At 38.8% G+C, this 19,762-nt stretch overlaps 1 protein-coding gene across 1 annotated transcript in view; it reads right to left on the reverse strand.

Annotated features, from left to right (window-relative positions):
* Positions 1-19,762, reverse strand: part of VWA8 (von Willebrand factor A domain containing 8) — a 281,798-nt gene that overhangs the window by 119,131 nt on the left and 142,905 nt on the right. The window contains exons 26-28 of the mRNA XM_023536356.1: positions 18,621-18,772; positions 4,475-4,583; positions 2,925-3,063 (exon numbers count right to left, since the gene is read on the reverse strand). Coding sequence (XP_023392124.1) covers positions 2,925-3,063; positions 4,475-4,583; positions 18,621-18,772 — 400 coding nt within the window. The remainder of the gene's footprint in view (positions 1-2,924; positions 3,064-4,474; positions 4,584-18,620; positions 18,773-19,762) is intronic.

Genomic DNA, 19,762 nt, shown 5'->3' on the forward strand with positions numbered 1-19,762 from the left:
CCCTTGAGGGGACTTCCCAGGGGTGCCACTGTCAAAAATGGGTGCCAAACTCCTCTGGCCGTTCTTGGTAAGATGTCAGAAAGGTCCACGACGTAGCCACTTTTCCCAGCCGTGTCCATAAAGTGTAAGGAAACAGGATTGCACGTAGCTATGTAGAGGGTATTTTCTTCATTTTCTGAAATGACAGAAAGGAGTTCATTTTGTCATCTGCAACAGATTTTCTGACTGGTCAAGAGATCCACTGAAAACTGAGTCGCACAGTTGGAACTCGGCAGCCGATGTGTAGATGGATCGATTAGGCTGAAAACGACCATGACAAACAACTGAGTTCCTGCTCCAAACGCAGATGGGGCCACAGCTATTTTTCCCCCAAAATTCCACGACATCTCATAGGGACACCATTATCTATTTAACACTTCTCGGCACAGGAAGTTCTTCCTTGTGTGAAACCTCACTTTGTACTTTAATAAAGGTCTGTTTTCTCTTGTTTCGTTGCTGGTTCAGATGGACAAAAGCTGGTCAACAACTTCCATCTGCTAATCTCCTGTTTTCTGGAAAGTTACTAGATCTTTAAGCTTTCTTGTTATAAATAATTCTATTTTTAATTCTTAGTTCATGGATCTTAGTTTCCAAACTTTTATCTTTTGAGTATTTCTTATTATAAAATCTCTGTTTCTTCTCATCATACACACAAATACACCCATTTGTAACTATGTACGGTCACAAATGTTAACTAGATTTATCGCGGTGATCACTTCATAATATACACAAATATGGACTCATTATGTTGTACACCCGAACGTCATATGTTATATGTCAATTATACCTCAATAAAAAAATTCGATCTGTTTTGTCCAACTGAAGACTTGACTAGGTCCATTTTCTGAATTGTCTCACTGCTTCGTCAACTTTCAAGTGCACGTGAATCACTAAGTATCTAATGAAAAGGTAGATTCTGATTCAGCTGGTCTGGGTGGGGTTTCAGATTCGGCCTGTCCAACCAGCTCCCACATAATGCCGGTGCGGTCGCTTTGACAGCCTCCCTTTGAACAGTCAGGCTCTGGGCCGTGTTTTCCATAATTGATATCTGTGAGCACTTTAAGGCAAGGTATTAGCTGCTTCTGTACAACAAATGCCATCAGCATCGCTCCTCATCCAGGTATCTATGTGGACAGTGATCATATTTTCTGAACCCCAAATTAAGACACAAGATATGATAATGAGATATTGATATCTGTGACTATCCTGGAAAATATGGAACATACGTGTGTGTGTACATATAGTGTGTGTGTGTGTGTGTGTGTGTGTGTGTGTGCGCGCGTGTGCGTACGCATGCCAAGTCTACAAATAAAGACCAAATATTACATGTAAAGGTATAGGAAACGTAAATAAATAAGCTAACGCTGATAAGAAACACAAGTCAATGGAAGGGCAGAAGAAGCTGGTGTTTAGAAGACTGTGTGTATGTGTGTTATAGTTCCAAATATCAGACAGAATCACATAATTTATCATTTAAGAATCTTTTTAATGCTTCTCCTATCAGCACAAATCAGTCCAATTTACCATTTATTGAGCACCTTTGTGCATAATACAGGGCACCAGGGAATATAGTAAAAGTATTAACAGAAATGTACTTAATAAACTTATTAATTGTTCTCTCTTATTGCAGAAATTAAGCGCTGTTTGGTCTTTGGCTCTCTCTGTCTCCCTCTGTATATGTGTGTGTGTATCTATCTATCTATCTATCTATCTATCTATCTATCTATCTATCTATCTATCCATCCATCCATCCTATCAATCATCTATCTATCTCTGTGTGTCTATGTATATCTCATTCTAATCCAAGAAAATGCTCTTTTTCTCTTACAAATACAGAATAGGTAAAAAACAAAGAAACAAATAACAAAAAACCTAGTTTGCAAGTATGAACGGTACTGAAGAGGGTCAAACGACATGAGGGGCAGCGACAGAGCTTCCCCTTCAGGGGCCAGAGCTGAGTGACTGGCAGTACCTGGACTGCCGTGCCCAGGGCTGTGGGGTGAGGAGCCCTGCGTCTGATTAGTGACACCTGCCACAGGCCATGGTCGCAGCACACTTATTTCCAGTGCCTAAATGTGAAACAAGGGCCAAAGTTCAAACTATATCCATAAAATCCATACATACTCTCTACTTGTGAGTGTAAAATATCTTAAGGGCACCCATCTGGTACAAAGAACCGTATATTTTTAAAGCACATATTTTTATTTGACACAGATGATTTTAGGGATAAGCTATATCTATAGGACTCATAGGAACAAAACTTGCTTCTGAATTTTTGCCTACACGATCCCCAGCTTAGTCCAGTTAGAGACTCTCTATCTTCCTGTGCCTTCACCTCTGTTTATATTACCTTAGTAATTGCCACTAATTGAGAAACTTCTGCCAGAAGGTACCAGGGCACACTGCATGAATCAGTAGGTAAGGGCAACGGTCTAGAAATACGGATGCCAAAAGTTCACATCCTTTCCTTGTCATTCTTTACGACGAGAAGTTTAATGACTGCAAATCACTGTAGCCCCGCTTTCATGGTTCATGCAATCGCCCAGCAGGAATCCCAGCCAAAATACCCAAGGATTCTCTTTTTTCTTTTCCGCTTCTATTTTTAGCACATGCTTGAGTGTGTTTAACTTTGTGCTACAATCGCAATGAGAAACAGACATGGGCATACAAACTTGGCGGTGCTTATGTGGGTTCCGCAACACTGTTTTGTTAGATCGTTACAGGAAGTTAGTTCTAAATTACATATAATTGCTATCCACTCCAAGAATGACACAATTATCGAGTCTGTCATAGATTTCTGATGTCTAGAGATTATTTTAATCCCAATTAAAAAAAAAAAAAAAGTCAGTTTAGGAAAGAAAAATCAAAAGGATAAACTGACATACCATGTGATGTAGCGATGTCACAGATTATGTTGATTTCATCCAGTGGCAATCTCCAGGAGGCACATTCTTCAGTAAAGGTTTGAGATCTCCCTTCATGTCTTTCTATTGGATACTCCTGTATGTTCATAAGTGCTGGACCCTATAATAAAGTAGTTATCCAAGTTAAGAAATTTGGGTACTTACCAAAATGTAGAAAAGCTAAAGAGCTTCCAAAATATAGAATTTAAATTCAAATATTCAATATCTCGAAGTATCTCTTTTCTTTTTATTGACTAGAGTGGTCTTATAACAATAATACCATCTACTAGCATTTATAAATGCTTCCATATGCGCTATCTTATTTAATTTCTCACTTAATGTTCTTTTTACTCATAAAATATACCAGATGCAAAATCTCATAGGATTTCTTATTGCTTCATTTCTTCCTCAGCTAAGAGCAACTTTTGAATTCCCAAGTATTGGGACCCAGAGCTGTCCAAACCAGGAGAAAAATTTGTAAATTAATGAATCAGGGCCGTAGTAAAGAATGATTATTGTATCATTATATAGAATGTAATGGCTAAACCTAGTTCTTGGAAAGATAATGTAAAAAAATGACAAACTGAAATTAAAAACAACTACTAGTAGTAGATTACCACTATTGTTAATTGTCAAAGGTAGAATGTTTCGCATAAGGTAAAAATTATTCACTAGAAACATAGGCAGAGGAAGTAATTTAATAATGTTACTGATATTAGTGCTGAGTGCTTAGATATGACACCCTGGAAAGACTATGTAGAGGCATTTAACATTTCAATAACTTATATGCTTTATAGTCCTTAATTAATCAAAAACGTTTGGGTTAGATATTGACGATTGTGGCCCCCATGGTCCTTTTCTGCCTAATGTGCATCTCAGGAGCTGGAAGACTAACAACTACGTTTCTCATGCTCCCTCGAGCAGGGGTTCTGGATGTTCTTTAGGTTCTGCCAATCAAATGCACTTGCATGAGATCCGGAAGGCAGAGAGGGGTAGTGGCCATCTTCCCGCAGCTACCGTCACCAGGGAGCCTCTGACTGACATGTGCGGTCAGATTCCATACTCTCCTGCCGGCACCGAAGAACTATGGGCCACCAGTCAGCTCCGGCTCGCTGCCTGCTTCTGAAATAACATTTTACTGGCAAACAGACACACTCGTTTGTTACTGTATCGTCTAAGGCTGCTTTGGTGCCACCATGGCAGAGTCGAGTAGTTGCAACTAGTGATGGATATTCCTTTCCTTTGCCTTTTTAAATGAAGACAAATATCATGGAGTAACTGTCCTAGGATAACACACAAGATAACTGATTCTCCTGAAATACACGTTAGTTCTTAGTAATTCTACTGGTGATTAGCAATTACCTACATCGAGTTCCTCAGAGGGCAGACTGCCTTGAGAGTGAGAGCAGAAGCTAAATCTATTCTAAGACAACATCAGAACAAGTCATTTCTGGGATGGAATGGATTTTCGCCAGTGAAAATGGAAAAATCTGTAACGTTCAATATTTTAATGAAGAAGTAATAAGATCCACCTTTATGTCTATATGATGAGTTTCTGCTGGACACAGCAGCTTTTGCGTTCCATTTCTTGACTGACCGATTGTCCAGTGGCCCATGAATGTCTGCTCTGGCAGGGGCAACCTGTTGAGGATGAGGCGAAAGGTAAACACTTCTTGTTGGCGAGTCACAGGAAAAACATAAAGAGCCATCTTTTATCGACCATACAAATAAATTTGAAGAATGCTTTACTCTGAAGCTTTTTTCACTTTATTAAAAGACAGTCTATAAAGCCATCTTAGAATGTACTTTAAGAAGAAAGGGCTCCACATTTCTGAAACACAGAAGGTAAAGTCCTATTCCGTTTTTACCTCAATGACAACTATCATTAAGGTTTACGTTTTTTTTTTCCTTAAGTTGGTAAAATGCTTAGTAATTTAACATCTAAATTCCTAGTAGAGTATAGGAAAGACTTAGGGGAAAAAATGGTGCAATCCAACGATTTTCTCATAATATTCTTTTACATTTGGATTCCAATAACGAAGAGTACATGGCAGTACCAGCCGCACGTTTGTAAGTTGTAGGAGGCGAATTTCATAGACTATTTCAGCACCTTAATTTTTTCACTTCGAATCGAAATGCAATATATATACAGAAATGTTCACACAAATGGGCCACTGAGTCCTAAACACACCAGGACCCCAAAGCAGAACCTAAAGAAACAGCATCATCCGCACCCAGAAACCCCCTCAAGACCACTTTGTCATTTATACCCACCAAGGGAGCTCCTTTCCTGATTTCTAATGGAATTATTCTGTGTATAGATTCATTTTATTTAAAATGACTTTTAAATACAGTGACTTGCCAAAACGTGTGTGGCGAAGCTAAGTATAAAACCAAGAAAGGCTTCACTTTTTAATCGCACTATCTTTTCTATGAATCTTCAAAAAAGGAGCCATTTGACATTTAATTTATTATAAAGTTCTTACTCCATGATAAATTAAGGCAAAAAAATGATTCAGAGTTCTTTGAAAATAGTGAACATGTGGCTATAAATTGAAATGCATGCTGAGAATGAGTCTGATTATTAAAAGAGCACATATTTATATTTAGAAATCATTTTATTTTCAGCAAGAGTAGTCTTACACAATATTTCCATTTGCTTAATAAAACCATGTAAGGCTCTCACTTTTTTTTTTTTTTGCATAAAATAACAGAATCAAGCATTCTCGTAGAATGTGTTTTTTGGCCTTTTGAAATATTAATGTTTAACGAGAAAGGAAAGAAATTTAAAAAATTATATTAAAGTTCTTTTCAGTCATTTGATATAAATCTCTCAAAAGGAAGCAGGTACTTTTGGATCTGTCAACTAAAATACATTTCAGTACATGGACAATTACTCTGATTGGTCACCCACTTCAGTACAATTACTCTGATTGGTCACCCACTTCAGTACAATTACTCTGATTGGTCACCCACTTACTTCCACGTTTTGACTGAACATGAGGCGGGAGGGCACCGAGTCAGGGCATTTACTATTGTGTTCTCTCTTTTACACGAAGTAAAGACACGCTTCTGCGTCAAAAGGGTAAATCTTCAAAACACCTCATAGACTAGGATCTCTCTCTCCTTGTTTAGGGAATGTGCTGCATTCTCCACTTGCTTTCAGCAGCTCCGCGAAGGAGGATTAGGTCTCAAATAGCAAAGGGAAAAAATTAAGGAAGGAGACACACCTAGTTTCCCTCTAGCAGAGAAGACATAATAGAATGCAGGAGACCTGGGTTCTAATTCCGGTTCTTTTATTAAGTAGCTATGCGGACTTAGGAGGGGAAAGTCGGCTAATTCCTCTGCGTATGAATAGCTTCCTTTGTGAAATCAACAGGAAAATCTGCAAAGTTCCTTACAGCTTGGGGGGGGTCTCTGCTGATCACTGAAGTGAGTGGGGCGGGGCGGGGTGTCAGTAGTCGAGTCAAGAGTCTTGTATTCATTACCTTGGTGCTCTGGAGTGAAAATAAAATAATCAGAATGAAAATCTCTGCATCTACCAATGGAATTGGTGCCCTGAGGGACGGGTATAAAACTTTACTAAAGTTTATAAAAAGCAGCTCTAAATACACCCGATTCTTTGAAGACGACAGAAACAGTTACACAGCTTGAAATTTAACTGTATTTCTTAATGTTTCTTAATGGATGGAGAATCGCTTAATAAAAAACGATTCTCGGTTGATAGGTAGATATGTAGCCTAAAAAAATGAATCTAACGTATCTTTTAAAAATCATAAAAATATCATACAGATGCTAAACCCCCCCCCAAAACCCTTCATCCATTTGAGAAAAAAGTAACTTTACCCCACATCTAGTTTTTACGGACAGTTCCAGGGATAGTCATGAAATCTGGTTTGAACTTGCCAACTCATTCTAAATAATAGTCATGGCAAGTACAGGCTTCCTCGTTCTATCTGAAAACAGCGCTAGCTGGTTGGCAGAGGACCGGAAGCACCTCCAGGTCCCCAGTTTAGAATCTGTTTTTTCAGTGCCACATAACCAGATACTATGTATGGATGGGCAGTCACAGCTATGACTGGAAGGCATATACGCAGAATGCAGTGTCAAACGGACTCCATCCAGCTCCTTGGTGACATGAAGTACTGTTTCTAGGCACTCCCTGTGTACTCCCAGCTGGCCGGCTAAAATAAACCAAAGCCCCTCATTTATTTTCCACCACTAAGCCCTCCCGATAAGCCGTGGAAAAATCTGACGGTTACCAACTCTCTCCCCTTCAATAAGTCTGTAGGCGGGGAAAAGGGGAGTATTAAAACTAGACGCATGAGCAAGTTTTGAATTTGAAGCATAATCAGCATTAATTTGGGGCAACTCTAAACTAATAACCAGTTAGCAAAAGTTCCTATGTTCCATTATTAAAATATGTCATCCAGCTCTGACCAGAATGAAGTTATAATACGTGATTTGATGGAAACAATGGCATTTTCCATAGTTTTAAGATTCTGTCACTTGTTTTTTTAGAGTCCTAGCAGGAATGATGTCTGGATTTAATTTTAAGGGGGAGGAGGATAAATTTAAGGCCTATAAATAGCACTACTTTTTATCTTCAATGTCATTCATGAATTTAATATGTTTTTTTAAAACAATGAAGTATTTCAATTCATGTGTTGTGATGTTTCTTAATCACTTTTGGAAGTATTCACAAAGATCTGGAAGTAAAAGTTTTAACTAAAAGAAAGGTGAATATCAAAATTATGAGTCAGGGCAAATTACAGCACTTGAGCCAGCTTCAGAACGGAAAAAAATAATGTTTTTTTTCCCCGCCTAAACATGCATACAATTCTTAACACGATGCATATGGACACTGAAGTCAAGTAATAAAGTCTGAATGACACGCAGGAGGTTTGTTTAAGATTGTTTCCATAAAGAGGTGAGCTGGGGTTTTAAAGAGCATGTTCTGGCAAATTTCTGCCTTCTCTGAACGTTTGCCAGTACTATTTCTGGAGTATGAAAGAAACACATGAAAAAGATTTGGATCTTTCTAGGGGCATTATGTAATTGAAAGTTGTTGACAGACCTATTATCAACAATTCCCAAAACATTTCCTTACCACAAGAACTACTAATTTTCATGGGAATAATGGAACTCTTCGGGGTGGTTTCCCCGACTCTGAAAAATTCAGCAATTACTACCAACTTTGAGAAGAAAACGAGCAACTCTATTTTATCAGGCCTCACTCATTCCTAATGTTTTAAATCTAACTTCTGGTACAAATCAAGCTGGACCGTCCAACTGAGTTTACTGGGGGCTGCATAGAATAACCTGCACAGGTATTTCCACCTGCGGCTCTTACCCATTCCTCTTGCACACCCGACAATTTATGACTTAGCCTCTTCGATCTAATGCTACTTGCTGTTACATGCTACGTGTAGCATGCTACACGCTGTTACATGCTACACACTTCCACAAGGCCATTCCCTCTGCCTAGAATTCCTTTCTGCTACTGCCCCTTTGATGAAACCCTTCTCATTCTTAAGGCCCAATTCAAATGTCACTTCCCCTTGCATCCCTCACCCATATTTCTTTCTGGGCAGAATGAATCTCTTGCTCTTCTGCGTTTCCATGAAAATTTGCTCTCTTAGGATAGAGTTCTATAGAATTTACGGTTTTCTTAAATTTAAGACCCGATAGAGAATAACAGTTTTAGAGAGTAAAGTTATAAATGAATCTATGAAATTCCTCATCAATATTTTTATTTAAAGTGAAATTTAAAACTCAGTAGACTAAATAGAGAAAATAGAAAAGCCCCTTTAAACACTTTAAACTTGAAATAATGGATACTACTGTGCTCCTTTGTCACTGGACACTTCTGACCTCCCTCTCCCTACAGTCTCACACGTGGCCGGTGAAAAATTAATTTTGCTGTAAATGACATGCGCAGAATGAAGATGTGTATGAGGGTTTCCTTTCTGTGCCCGGCTCTGCATTCACACATTATGCTTTCGCTTTATAACTCAGACTTGTGCACCTCTGCCACCTAGGTCCTGCTGAGGTCACAGAAGTGAAGAGTACTTTGGACGCACGAGATAGAAATGATCTGCGGACACTTGCTACTCTTGGCCGACACTTCTCAAAAATCGGGAATACCGCTCCCCGGTACCCAGAATGACATCATGGCCTTAGAGCTGCCGGCGGGCGTCAGTCCTGCCAGAGCAGATGTTGGTGGCTTGCCCCACACGTCTCCGCCTGCCCACAGAAGCTGCCAGACTACAGTCCTGGGGCCTGCGTTTGCTTTCCCTCATCTTTAAGTTTCACTGCAAAAATTTCTCTTTTGCTGCCATCTGCTTTACCAGCCACATCTAAGTATTTTTCAATCTTAAGTTCTTTCCTTTTCTAATTACCCACATCAAAAATGACTGGGATTAAAATTCTTCCAGTTGGAAATTTCCCCTGAAAAAACCAAAAGTGAAAACCTCTGTATTTCCTACAAGAAGGACGCAGAGGATGAGATAACCTTACTGTACGTGTAGCTTTGAATACAGCATTAATGTAACGAGGTTGAGCGTTTACAGGCTGTGCCAACTAGATCGTTAATTCACCGAGAGCACGGCTTAAATCTCACTCATTTGAATCTCTGGCGTCCAGAATCCATCGATCCTGCCACTAGACCTCACTCTCGTCCCTCTTTTTCGTTCCTACTGCTCCGACGGGGGCCCCCGCTCACCGCCTGGATCACTGCGGCTGCGCCAACAGGTCCTCCTGCCTTCGGTTTCGCTGCCTTTCAGCGTATCATCTTTAGAAAACAGAAAGGGGTCTTTCTAAAGTATGAATCTGACCATGCTCCTCTCTGGCTTAAAATGTTCCTACGATTCCCTGGATTCCTCTTCCAAAGGTTCAGCTTGGTTATGCTCCCTGACGCTCCCCCAGGGCAGAAGGCAGCACCCATCCTGTATCTTTGCTCTCTGTTGTGTTGTTCAAACATAACACAAGTCATTCTTCATCCGAGTGCTTCCCCAATCAACTGTGACCCCCTTGAGGGTAGGTGCTGAGCCCTCTTTGCCTTTATATTTCTGACTCCCTACCTCGTGCTTACCACAGAAGGGCTCAATCATGTTTGTTAGATGAGTGACTGCTGGTTATACCAGAACTGCCAACATCTTTACCTGTTTGTTCCTCATCTCAATGGCAAGTTGCAAAACACCACGGCGGGTCTACCCCATTGCATCCTCGCCACGTGACTCTCGACAAATGATGCAGTCTACTGCGCAGGTGTATTTGGATGAGTTAGCTATCTATTGGTGGGGATCGGAGATTTGCATCCAGACAGCTGACAGGCTTTTATAAAATATCACAGATGTTTAAGGGATCAAGGTTAATTCTGTGAGACTGCTTAAGATTCATAGATCTTGACATTTTCTATGCATATTGGTATATTTTTCTGTAACCCCATTAAAGGAACTGAGAGTAAATGAAATAGCTATGAAGCTACTTCATAATATACCAAAAGAATAAGGGGCAAAGACTATGAAATTACAAAACCCAATGCCACCCTTCTGTTTATAATAGTTTTGAGATGTCATAATATAAATCTTATTTTTGAAAACTAGGAGCTCTTTTATGAAGTAAAAGTAGGTCACCACACAGAGTGAAACTGCATACCTTCGAACTCCAAGATAAACATGCGGACATATTTGTAAAAAGTAAGACTACAAAAGAAAGTGATAGCAAACAATAGCTTGGAAAATGCAAGCAATAGTAAACTGAACATCATTCCTCTTTTCAAAGATAAACCTAATGAAATTACTCCAAATGAGGCTCTGGTCGGGGGCATTGTTTTTGATGTCTCTGGTACTCTGAAGACCCCAGAGTTCGTCTTGGGCAGAGAGGAAGCAGCTGCCATTGATGTTCCAATTACACGGGATAATTCTTTCGCATAGAAAACCAATTCTAGACAGATGCTCTTTCAAAGATGCGTTCAGTGTAGATGAAACTGTTCTCTGCAAATACGCACACATGACACTATTCTACAGAGAAAGATCAACACGAAACACGATTGTGTGACACGCACTGCAACATCGACAGGAAAACAATCTCGGCGACCTTCTCTGAGAATTCTGTTAACATACACTTGTGAGACTGGCTGACAAAGTAATGAATGCTTACCAATATACGGGAGAAGAATGACTACTGACTCAGCTTTTCAATTGAATAAGAGACAGTGAATCACAGAATCTAGGAGTTGGAAGAACGTTAGACTATTTGATGCAGTGTTCCAAGTTTGAATGCCCTGAGCATTCAAACTCCCCGACGCGCTTTGTCCAGATCTGTCTGAACCCAGTCCGTGGAATGGACACCCTTCTTCTCCCTCAGCTAATCCATTTCATCTTTGAACACAGGAGCCCTTGGCCCCAAGTTGGAGGCCAACTCTCTGTAGGTTGTAATGACTTAGAAGAACTCACAGGTGCACAGTGATTTATTACTTCTCTGCTAAAACTGTATTAATGAGAATGATTTTAAGGATGGCAGTGCTAAGTAAAAGACTCTATGCAGAATAAGCTTAAGAAAGAAAACTGTTCTATTCATTTTGAAGAATTTGTCAACGTCACCGAATTTGATTTTTCAAAAAGCAAATAAATCAGTATTGCAAGAGAAAAAACTTAAGAGAATTTGCGTCTTATAAAAAGGATGCTCTTATGTACTTCTGGAAGCAATGACAAATGGCATTCATGTAAAGGAAACAGTGAGCCTAGCCACTTATGTAAAAGTTATACGTATATCCTGCATGATACAGCGTTCTTTGGAAAAGACAAGAACGCTGGGAAAACCAGAAGGCAGTGGGAAGAGGGGAAGACGAAATATAAGATAGATTGACTCAATAAAAAAAATCCATAGGCACGAGGCGACGGGAGCTGAGCAGGGCGAGGACGGGACACTGGACACCACTCACTCACAGGGTCACCAGGCCAGGAGTCGGAGTCGACCCAACAGCACATAACACATGTGTCCCAAAACGGTAAGAAATAAAAGTTAAAAAGCAACTCTAAAGTTGCCATTATCTTTAAAATCTTGCAATCCAGTAGTTGAATTTCCCCATCCTGTCATTTATCAGTTATCTAATTTATTTAAAGTCTCCTGAGGCTCATTTCTTCATCTGTAAAACAGAAACACACACACACACACACACACACACCCACCCACATACATGCATACCTAATAGCTAATAAAACAGGAAAAAAATACTTGCGTAATAGAAAGAACGGAATTGTAGTATAGATGAAGTGAATTAACACTTGTAAAGTGCTTAAGGAACTTAGTAAACACTTGACAAATATTAACTGTTTTTAATTTTGCTGCTTTAAAAATGTGCTGTCTACCCTTCCCTGATCCGTCTACCAGCGCACGAGCCTGCATGGGGCTGATGTGCCATAGAAATGCCTGGTCCGCCTGACTTCTCATTGGCAAGGTAACGGTGCCTGCGTTCTTCCCTCGGAACGGGCACTGCGGTGTGGTGTCCACTTGGCTGTGCTGGAGGCAAGGGGCTCACAAAATCGTAATTTCAGAGGAACCCTTTACTTACATTTTTAAATTTTATTTAAATATGAAAACAAAATGAAGAAATTCCAGTGCCCAGAGAGTCAGAGGACACTTGAAAAATAAAACAAAGGTAATAACACATGGGTTAGAATATTAAAATCGAGTGGACAGCAAGCCCTCCTTTCCCTTTCTAGGGCCTCTCAAAGGCGGTTACTATCGGCAGCGACTACTAGGTTTTTAAATTGTTTAAAATGTGAATCTATTAAAAATTGAGTAAAAATATTGGCTCATATTGTCCTAGATCTTGTTGATTCGAAGTTACTTTATTTTGCCTGAAAACTGAAATTCAAAAGCGCTTAAAACAGAGAGAGAATACGAATGTCAACAGGACAGCTGAGGAATAATCAGAAGACTCCACCAGAGCTTCTTCACCAGCTCTGCGACACTTTTAAAGTCTCACATAATGGTCATTTTTAGATGTGCAACAGCATTTTTATATGTCTGAAAAGGATAATGACATTTAAACAAGATGCATAAAGATACAAAGTGTTGATATTATTGTTTTTATTCCTTATGAGAAAACCTTTTATGCTTTATGAATATGTTCATTATGTTTATAATAAATATCTTAGACTTAAAATCTCAAGAAAGAAGAAGAATGGAAAAAAAAAGTAGGCTTGCGTAAGAGCGTCATGCATGTTCAAATCTAATTCATTACAGCTAAATTGCTTTTTTGACAAAGAAGCTTGGGATTGAAGTGTTTTTAAAAGAACCCCTTTTAAGGGACATATCTCTCCTATTAAGAAAAACTCAAAAGAAAAACCCCAAAAACCATTTCTTGGTACATGAAGGAACACACAGAATCACAGGATAAGATCTAGAAGGATTTAACAATGGCTATCTCTAGAAGGTGGACTTATAGGTGTTTTAATTTTCTTTTGTTAATTTATTTTAAAAATAAATGGAACGTCATTCTTCTTTTAAGGAACATCATTCATCATAAAGAAATCGTACATGTTAAAACATTTTAATTTCTTCAAATTCTTTTATTCTACTCGATTGACACGAATAAATGACTGGTAGACTATAGTTTGCTGGTGACACATAGCCAATAAATGCTTTGGGGAAAAAATAAACTGGCTTAAGAACAAACTAAGCAGCATTAAAAAAGAAACCAACAATGCTGAAGACAAAGAATTTGTAGTTAAGATAGATGATGATTTAAATGTTTTATTGACACATGTGCCTCCTAGGGAAGACAGGGAGGGAAAAACACATGAAGATAACTTTAGGGGGTAGAGATAATTTCTCTGTAATTTTGACTTACTTAAAAATGACAACAATCTTTGAGAAGACTACATAAATTGCTTTTGTGTTCCAAATCAGGAAGAAATGACGGCTAGTATGCTTCTTATATATGGCAGCCAAATTAAGTTTTCTAGAATTTTTTCTAAATGAATTACATTGTGTTTTAATTTCTGATTCTTCATTATGCCAGAGAAAGTGAGTGAGTGAGTGAGTGAGAGAGAGAGAGAGAGAGAGAGAGAGAGAGAGAGAGAGAAAAGAAAGCTTAATTGGGAATGAAGAGATCTTTAAAATGATCTTTGTATTGTGCCAAAAGTCTATGTTAACCTACCTTTTGACTTATTTTTCATCATGAGACATGGCTAAAATCCCAAAATCTATCATAACACTCTGAAAAATAAGAATTTGTGTATTATACACATATGACATCATGGTCAATGATGTGTTTCAAGTAGATTACCTAAAATCCCAAGGCCATTTTAAATGTAAACTATTGCTAAATTTCAGTATCCAAAGAATCACTATGATATAGAAACTGCCTGCAATCTGCATATCAATCTACATATATGTCCTTAGAATTGGAAATAATATTATGTATATTACAGCTCAGCCCCATTGGCTTTCTAACTTTAAGGAAGTGATGTAATCTCTCTGTGCCTCAAATTCCTCATCTACGAAATAATATATATTATTATTATTTATAATACAGTTTTCTGTGAAGATTATATAAATTCATGTAAAGAGAGTACAAATGTGCTTTGCATACAGTTATCTATGTGTTGATATTACCATTATCATTATTGTTATTGATGAATATATTTAGAGATAGAGTATTTATATACCATTGTAAATTTATGAATGACAATTCTCTTATGTTAACTGTCAGACAGAGCATGGCATACAAATTTAAGATAAGATATTGTATAAGTCACTTAAAAATGGAGGTAGGAAGTACAGGATGTCTTTCTTCCTTTAAAACAAATGTTTCCCCAGCATGTTAGAGTTCATAAATTACTCTGAAACACACTTTTAAATTTGGAAGAATTAATGTGCTAGCGGCATGTTTACTCCCAAATAAAAGAAACTTCAGAAATAAAAGCTCATTTGACAGTGCCATTCAAGATGGCGGAGTAGCTAAATGCTGTTCTTGCCTCCTCATGAGCACATCAAAATTACAGCTAAACTAAAGAACAACCGTTACTGAGAATGGCCTGACGTCTAGCTGAACAGATGTCCGACAGCTAAGGATATAAAGAAAAAGTCACGACGAGACCGGAAAAAAAAAAAAAAAGCTCATTTGAGGGAAAAACAAGCAAACTTTGCTTTGAAATTTATATCTATGTCTACTATAGCAGGTAATCTATATGTCTTTGGTTGGGTGCTGGGACCTAACTGTGTGTGTATTTTTTCATGAAATTGACATTGGACACTCAAGAGCTCAGATTATTTTCTTAAGAGTTCAGATTTTATCCCAACTCTTCCTATCTCTGTGTCAAGTTTCTCCCAGTGTGCCTCCTTATTTGGTTGTTTGCCATCTCAGGCATACATATTGTTTCTTTTCCATGTATTAGAAACTTAAAAAGGAGTAATAAGAAACCTCAGGAAGTGCTAGTGGGAAGGGTCTAGGTGGCCAACAGTGACCCCAGAACTAAGATCTGGGAATATACTGGAGCTGAGGAAGAAGAGCCGCATTATGGCACGCCGAAGCAACCAGGAAGACTCGGCCAAACGTATCGGGTTTCGCAAAGGAGTTAAGTCATATTCACCTCCTATTATCACACTGAGACTTTTAAAAACGTCCAGAGACCTATGAGATGGTACCGTCACCGCAAAGTTTAGAACGAAAGGCAAAGGACGGCATCTCTCTCTGGAGAATTATCGCCAATGAGCACCAGTGGGACATCACCAAACAGCCAGAGCACATTGGAACCAAAGCTGAGGAAACAGGTGCCCTGGGAGACGACCAGACAGCGCCCTGACAGCATCTGTGCCCCGCGTGAGAACCTCCCTGTTCTGCCACGTCTGCCGCTTTTTAGTTACATGCAGTGGGTGGCCAACCAGGTTGCCATCCGCCATCTTCAGTGTGACTGTGACCATCTTGCTCTGGACTCAACGTAAGTTTGCTCCCGCCCAGTAAGCAGCACTACGGTTGGATTAGAGAGCAAGAAAAGAACAGGTTCGAGCGAGAATTTTTCATTCGGGGCAAAAGGATATTAATAGCAGCAAGAATACTGTGGCCTTCTTCCTCAGGAACAGAAAGCCAGCGGGGCTCTCCTGCACTGACACGGTCTCCGCAGAGGCGGGCAGGAGCAGCCTCGGACAACTGGCTCAGCAAGAAGCCTAGCGAAGCGAAGGGCTTAGCAAAAGGTCTGGAAAAGTCCAAGCAGATCGCAAGACGGCGGGGGACGACTTTCAAGCTTCAGCGGTCTCTGTGGTTACTATCAGCAGTGTGCCGCTCCAGGGAAAAAAAGAGCGTCAGCAACCCTTCTTCTTTATTAGTTTTCGCTTTTACGGATGAGAGAAGGTTAAGATTATGTTAAAATACAAAGGACATTAGAATACGAAGGAACCGCATTAATAAGGCTAACCTGATTAACCTTAGGAAGACGACCATCTATTCTGGCCTCACTGGGACAGTCTTATCTTACATCGCTTTTTATACAGGTTATTATTAATAGTGCCCCTTCCATTCTCAAAAATGTCCTCATTAGATAAGTTACACAGGGACGCTATCTATAATAAAATGCTGTCATTTTACCAATACAGTAGCATCTTTTTCTCCAAGTCTGATGCGGGCATACAGGTTGCATACATGACTAACTGCAGAATTCCCAGGCCATTGCTTTGTTCACTTTACCATGCTACCCTCTCAAAGTAAGAGGCCGATAATTCGATAGAAACAGACATACAGAACCTATGGATTTCACTAAAGGGCAATGAAATGATATTACTGTTTTTGAGTTTCCCAAGTCATTGCAATTTACAGAGGAGGAAAAAAACGTTTTACACGTGCAGACTGTCGTCTGCTACTATCTCCGCCCCAAAGGAAGCATCACACATCCTCCACGTCTGCTCTACGTCTATTTCTAGCCACCTGCAGTGGCTGGGCAACTTGTCGTTTCCGTCCTCATGACCAGGCTCCGTGCGGCTTTGCCTCCACTCAGAAGTAAGTACCAGAGTTGGAATTAACTTGCCATTCAACAATGAACAAGCCATGGCAAGAAATTTTCAGTTTAGAACTGAGGATAGTAATAAGTTGAATCATATTATTTGTCTTCCTTAGACACTTAAATTGCCAACAAATTTCTTTTGATTGATCTTACCAACTTGGTATTTTAATCTTTATTTCAAGTTGTGCAACAGGACAAAAAAAAGCTATTTTAAAATCACAAACCTGGTTTCCAAGAAGATAGAACTCTAATAATATAAATTTGTTAATGGTAATAAAAACCGTCTTATTTCCAATTGAAAATAAAGACATAGCTTATAAAAAAGGAAGTTAAAAAAACATGAGCACTAATATAAGTTTGCATAGTAAAGATAATTTCTTGAACTTTCTAATATAGAAGATATGTTATACCCATTAAATTACCAAACTAGTTCCAAAATGCCCATAAACAGTGCTAATCGATCAGTAAAATAGTATCTTACAGAAAAGTTTATGAATTAGCAACAGACACCAAATTATACTTCTCAAAAAATTTCTAGCTTATTATACTATAAACCAATTTACTGGCTATTCTTAATATAACTCTATCTTGTGCCTTTTACCACAAAAGGGAAATATTTGTTTCTCTTTAAGAAATCCTTGAAGAAACTGTTAAAGCTTTAATAATTTAGTTTGATTGGCATCTATTCTGAAAAGCTTTTATAACTTCAAAGAATAAATAAATAAGAATCATGTACAGACTTAGGATATATACGTATGTGTATGTGTATGTACATCGAAACACAATATATATGTAGCTGGACTAATCATTAATTTATATTTAATGATTTTTTTCTAAGGAAGTTAGAGAGTGCCTTCTATATGAGACTCAAGTTAAATTATAATTTAAAAGTAATTACTGTCCCTTAAATTTTATGAAAATTGACTATTATTTAGAGCCAAAGGTAGCACTGGAGTCATTATTATAAGTTAGTAAGTTATGCATATTTAAAACTGTTTTCTAATAAATTTGCACAGACATAACTATTAACAAAGTCTGTCAACTATCTTTCTGGTCAACAGCATATTTGTGAGATTCTTTGCTAAGGTCAAGTACATAGCCTATAATTACAAAATAAAGGGTAGGCAACTGGCCCACATGAAAGAAACCCACTTATTTTCACTACCTTTTTCATCTGTCGAACTAAAATAAGTAACCCAAAATTTCCTAAGTTAATATGATGATAAATTTAGAAAACTATCATAACAGAAAAATATACGGTGACATAATTAAGAACATCTTAACCAAATGCATGTTATCTCTTTATATCGTTTTCATGATTGTACAATGGTTTTGTACTAGATAAGGAAATAGTAAGAGTCACAGTAACTCCAAAAAAAGGACAGAGGCTGTTAAAGAAACAAATATTTCCCTTTATTTGATTACATTACATCTACTCATGGGACAGTCAAAATAATCGAAATTCTCAATTCGCAGGCCTCTAAGCAGTGCTATTCAGCTGAAATCCAGCCAGCAAATAGCAACGTATACTTGAAAAGCTTAACGGTGGAAAGTAATTTCCACACCACCTCAGTTCAGTAGAGTATAATGGTAGGTTCGGAATTATCAGCTCTTACGAATCAGAACAGTAACGCTCAACAGAATTTCAGCAACAGTGGGTTTGCCTTACTCCTTCGCCAGCTGCACGTTCGTCGGCTTTGCTCCGATAGGGATCCCGTATTTGTGTAAAGTGTTAGTCAAAATCTCCCTCAGGTCGTCGTTGTAGGAATCGAAGTCAAACACATTCCTGACCACACGAGAGAGACCCTCCGAGGGAAATTTCTGTGTGGAAAAAAAATTCCTTTCTTAAATATGTGATAAAACTCAGATTCTACAGAGATTTACAAAACCGATAGGACAATAATGATCAAATGAACGTTAGGGAAGATTAACTAGCCTTGTCAGAAAAACCAGACAGGAGGAATCCACTCATTTGTCTCTTTAATGTTTGCTCTTTAATGTTTAATGCAAGATTTTCCTTTTTAGACAAATACTAGAATTTTAAGGGGAGCAGTTCCCTCCCTCAAACAGTGAATCGGGGCACAGATCCTGACGTTCACTGACTTTCAACGCTTTCTGAAACCTCCTGCCTTTAAAACGCGTACCAGATCGGCCAAAGCAAAAGGTGCTGTGTAAACAGAGTGTTGACTGCCTACTCGGAAGAATTTAGAGACGTCACAGGTCTATGAACAAATGAAAAAAATGATAATAGAACAAGAAAGGAATGTAAAAGGTACAGAGCGCAGAGAAGTAAGGAGCAGCAGAGAGCAAGTGTTACTAACAGCTACGTATACACTAGTCGTGTCCTCTGAGCCCGTCGCAGGTTGCCTCAACCCTTTTTCGGTCCTGGCATCTGAGCTGGACTTATGAGGGTTTCAGAGGCAGAATAAGGCCTTCTACTCTCCTCTCTAGGTTCTCCTTGGGGGACTGGAGATTGGGCTAAGTCAAGAGTCGTTAGGCTGTGACTGTTAAAGACCATTATTTGTGATCAGTAGAATTTACACAGGTTTTCTGTTTTATTTACCGAGGTCGACGGACTACACGTTGTCCATGGCTACAAGGAATTTCACCTCCCGTTCACCTACTCCATCTTATAAAGCCCTTTTGCAGTGTTTACAGGTATGCAATCAATACTGTTCATTCCTAGTCTTTCTATCTCCAAGGTTTTTGTTCTCAAAATGAAAATATTTTTCACTCAGATACCACATGCTTGTTGTATAAAAGTCAAAGAGTAACAGAGTTTCCTGCTGTCTCGTTCTCCTCTCTTTCCCC

This window comes from Pteropus vampyrus, unplaced genomic scaffold, assembly GCF_000151845.1.
Source record: "Pteropus vampyrus isolate Shadow unplaced genomic scaffold, Pvam_2.0 Scaffold154, whole genome shotgun sequence".
NCBI classification, from domain to species: domain Eukaryota; kingdom Metazoa; phylum Chordata; class Mammalia; order Chiroptera; family Pteropodidae; genus Pteropus; species Pteropus vampyrus.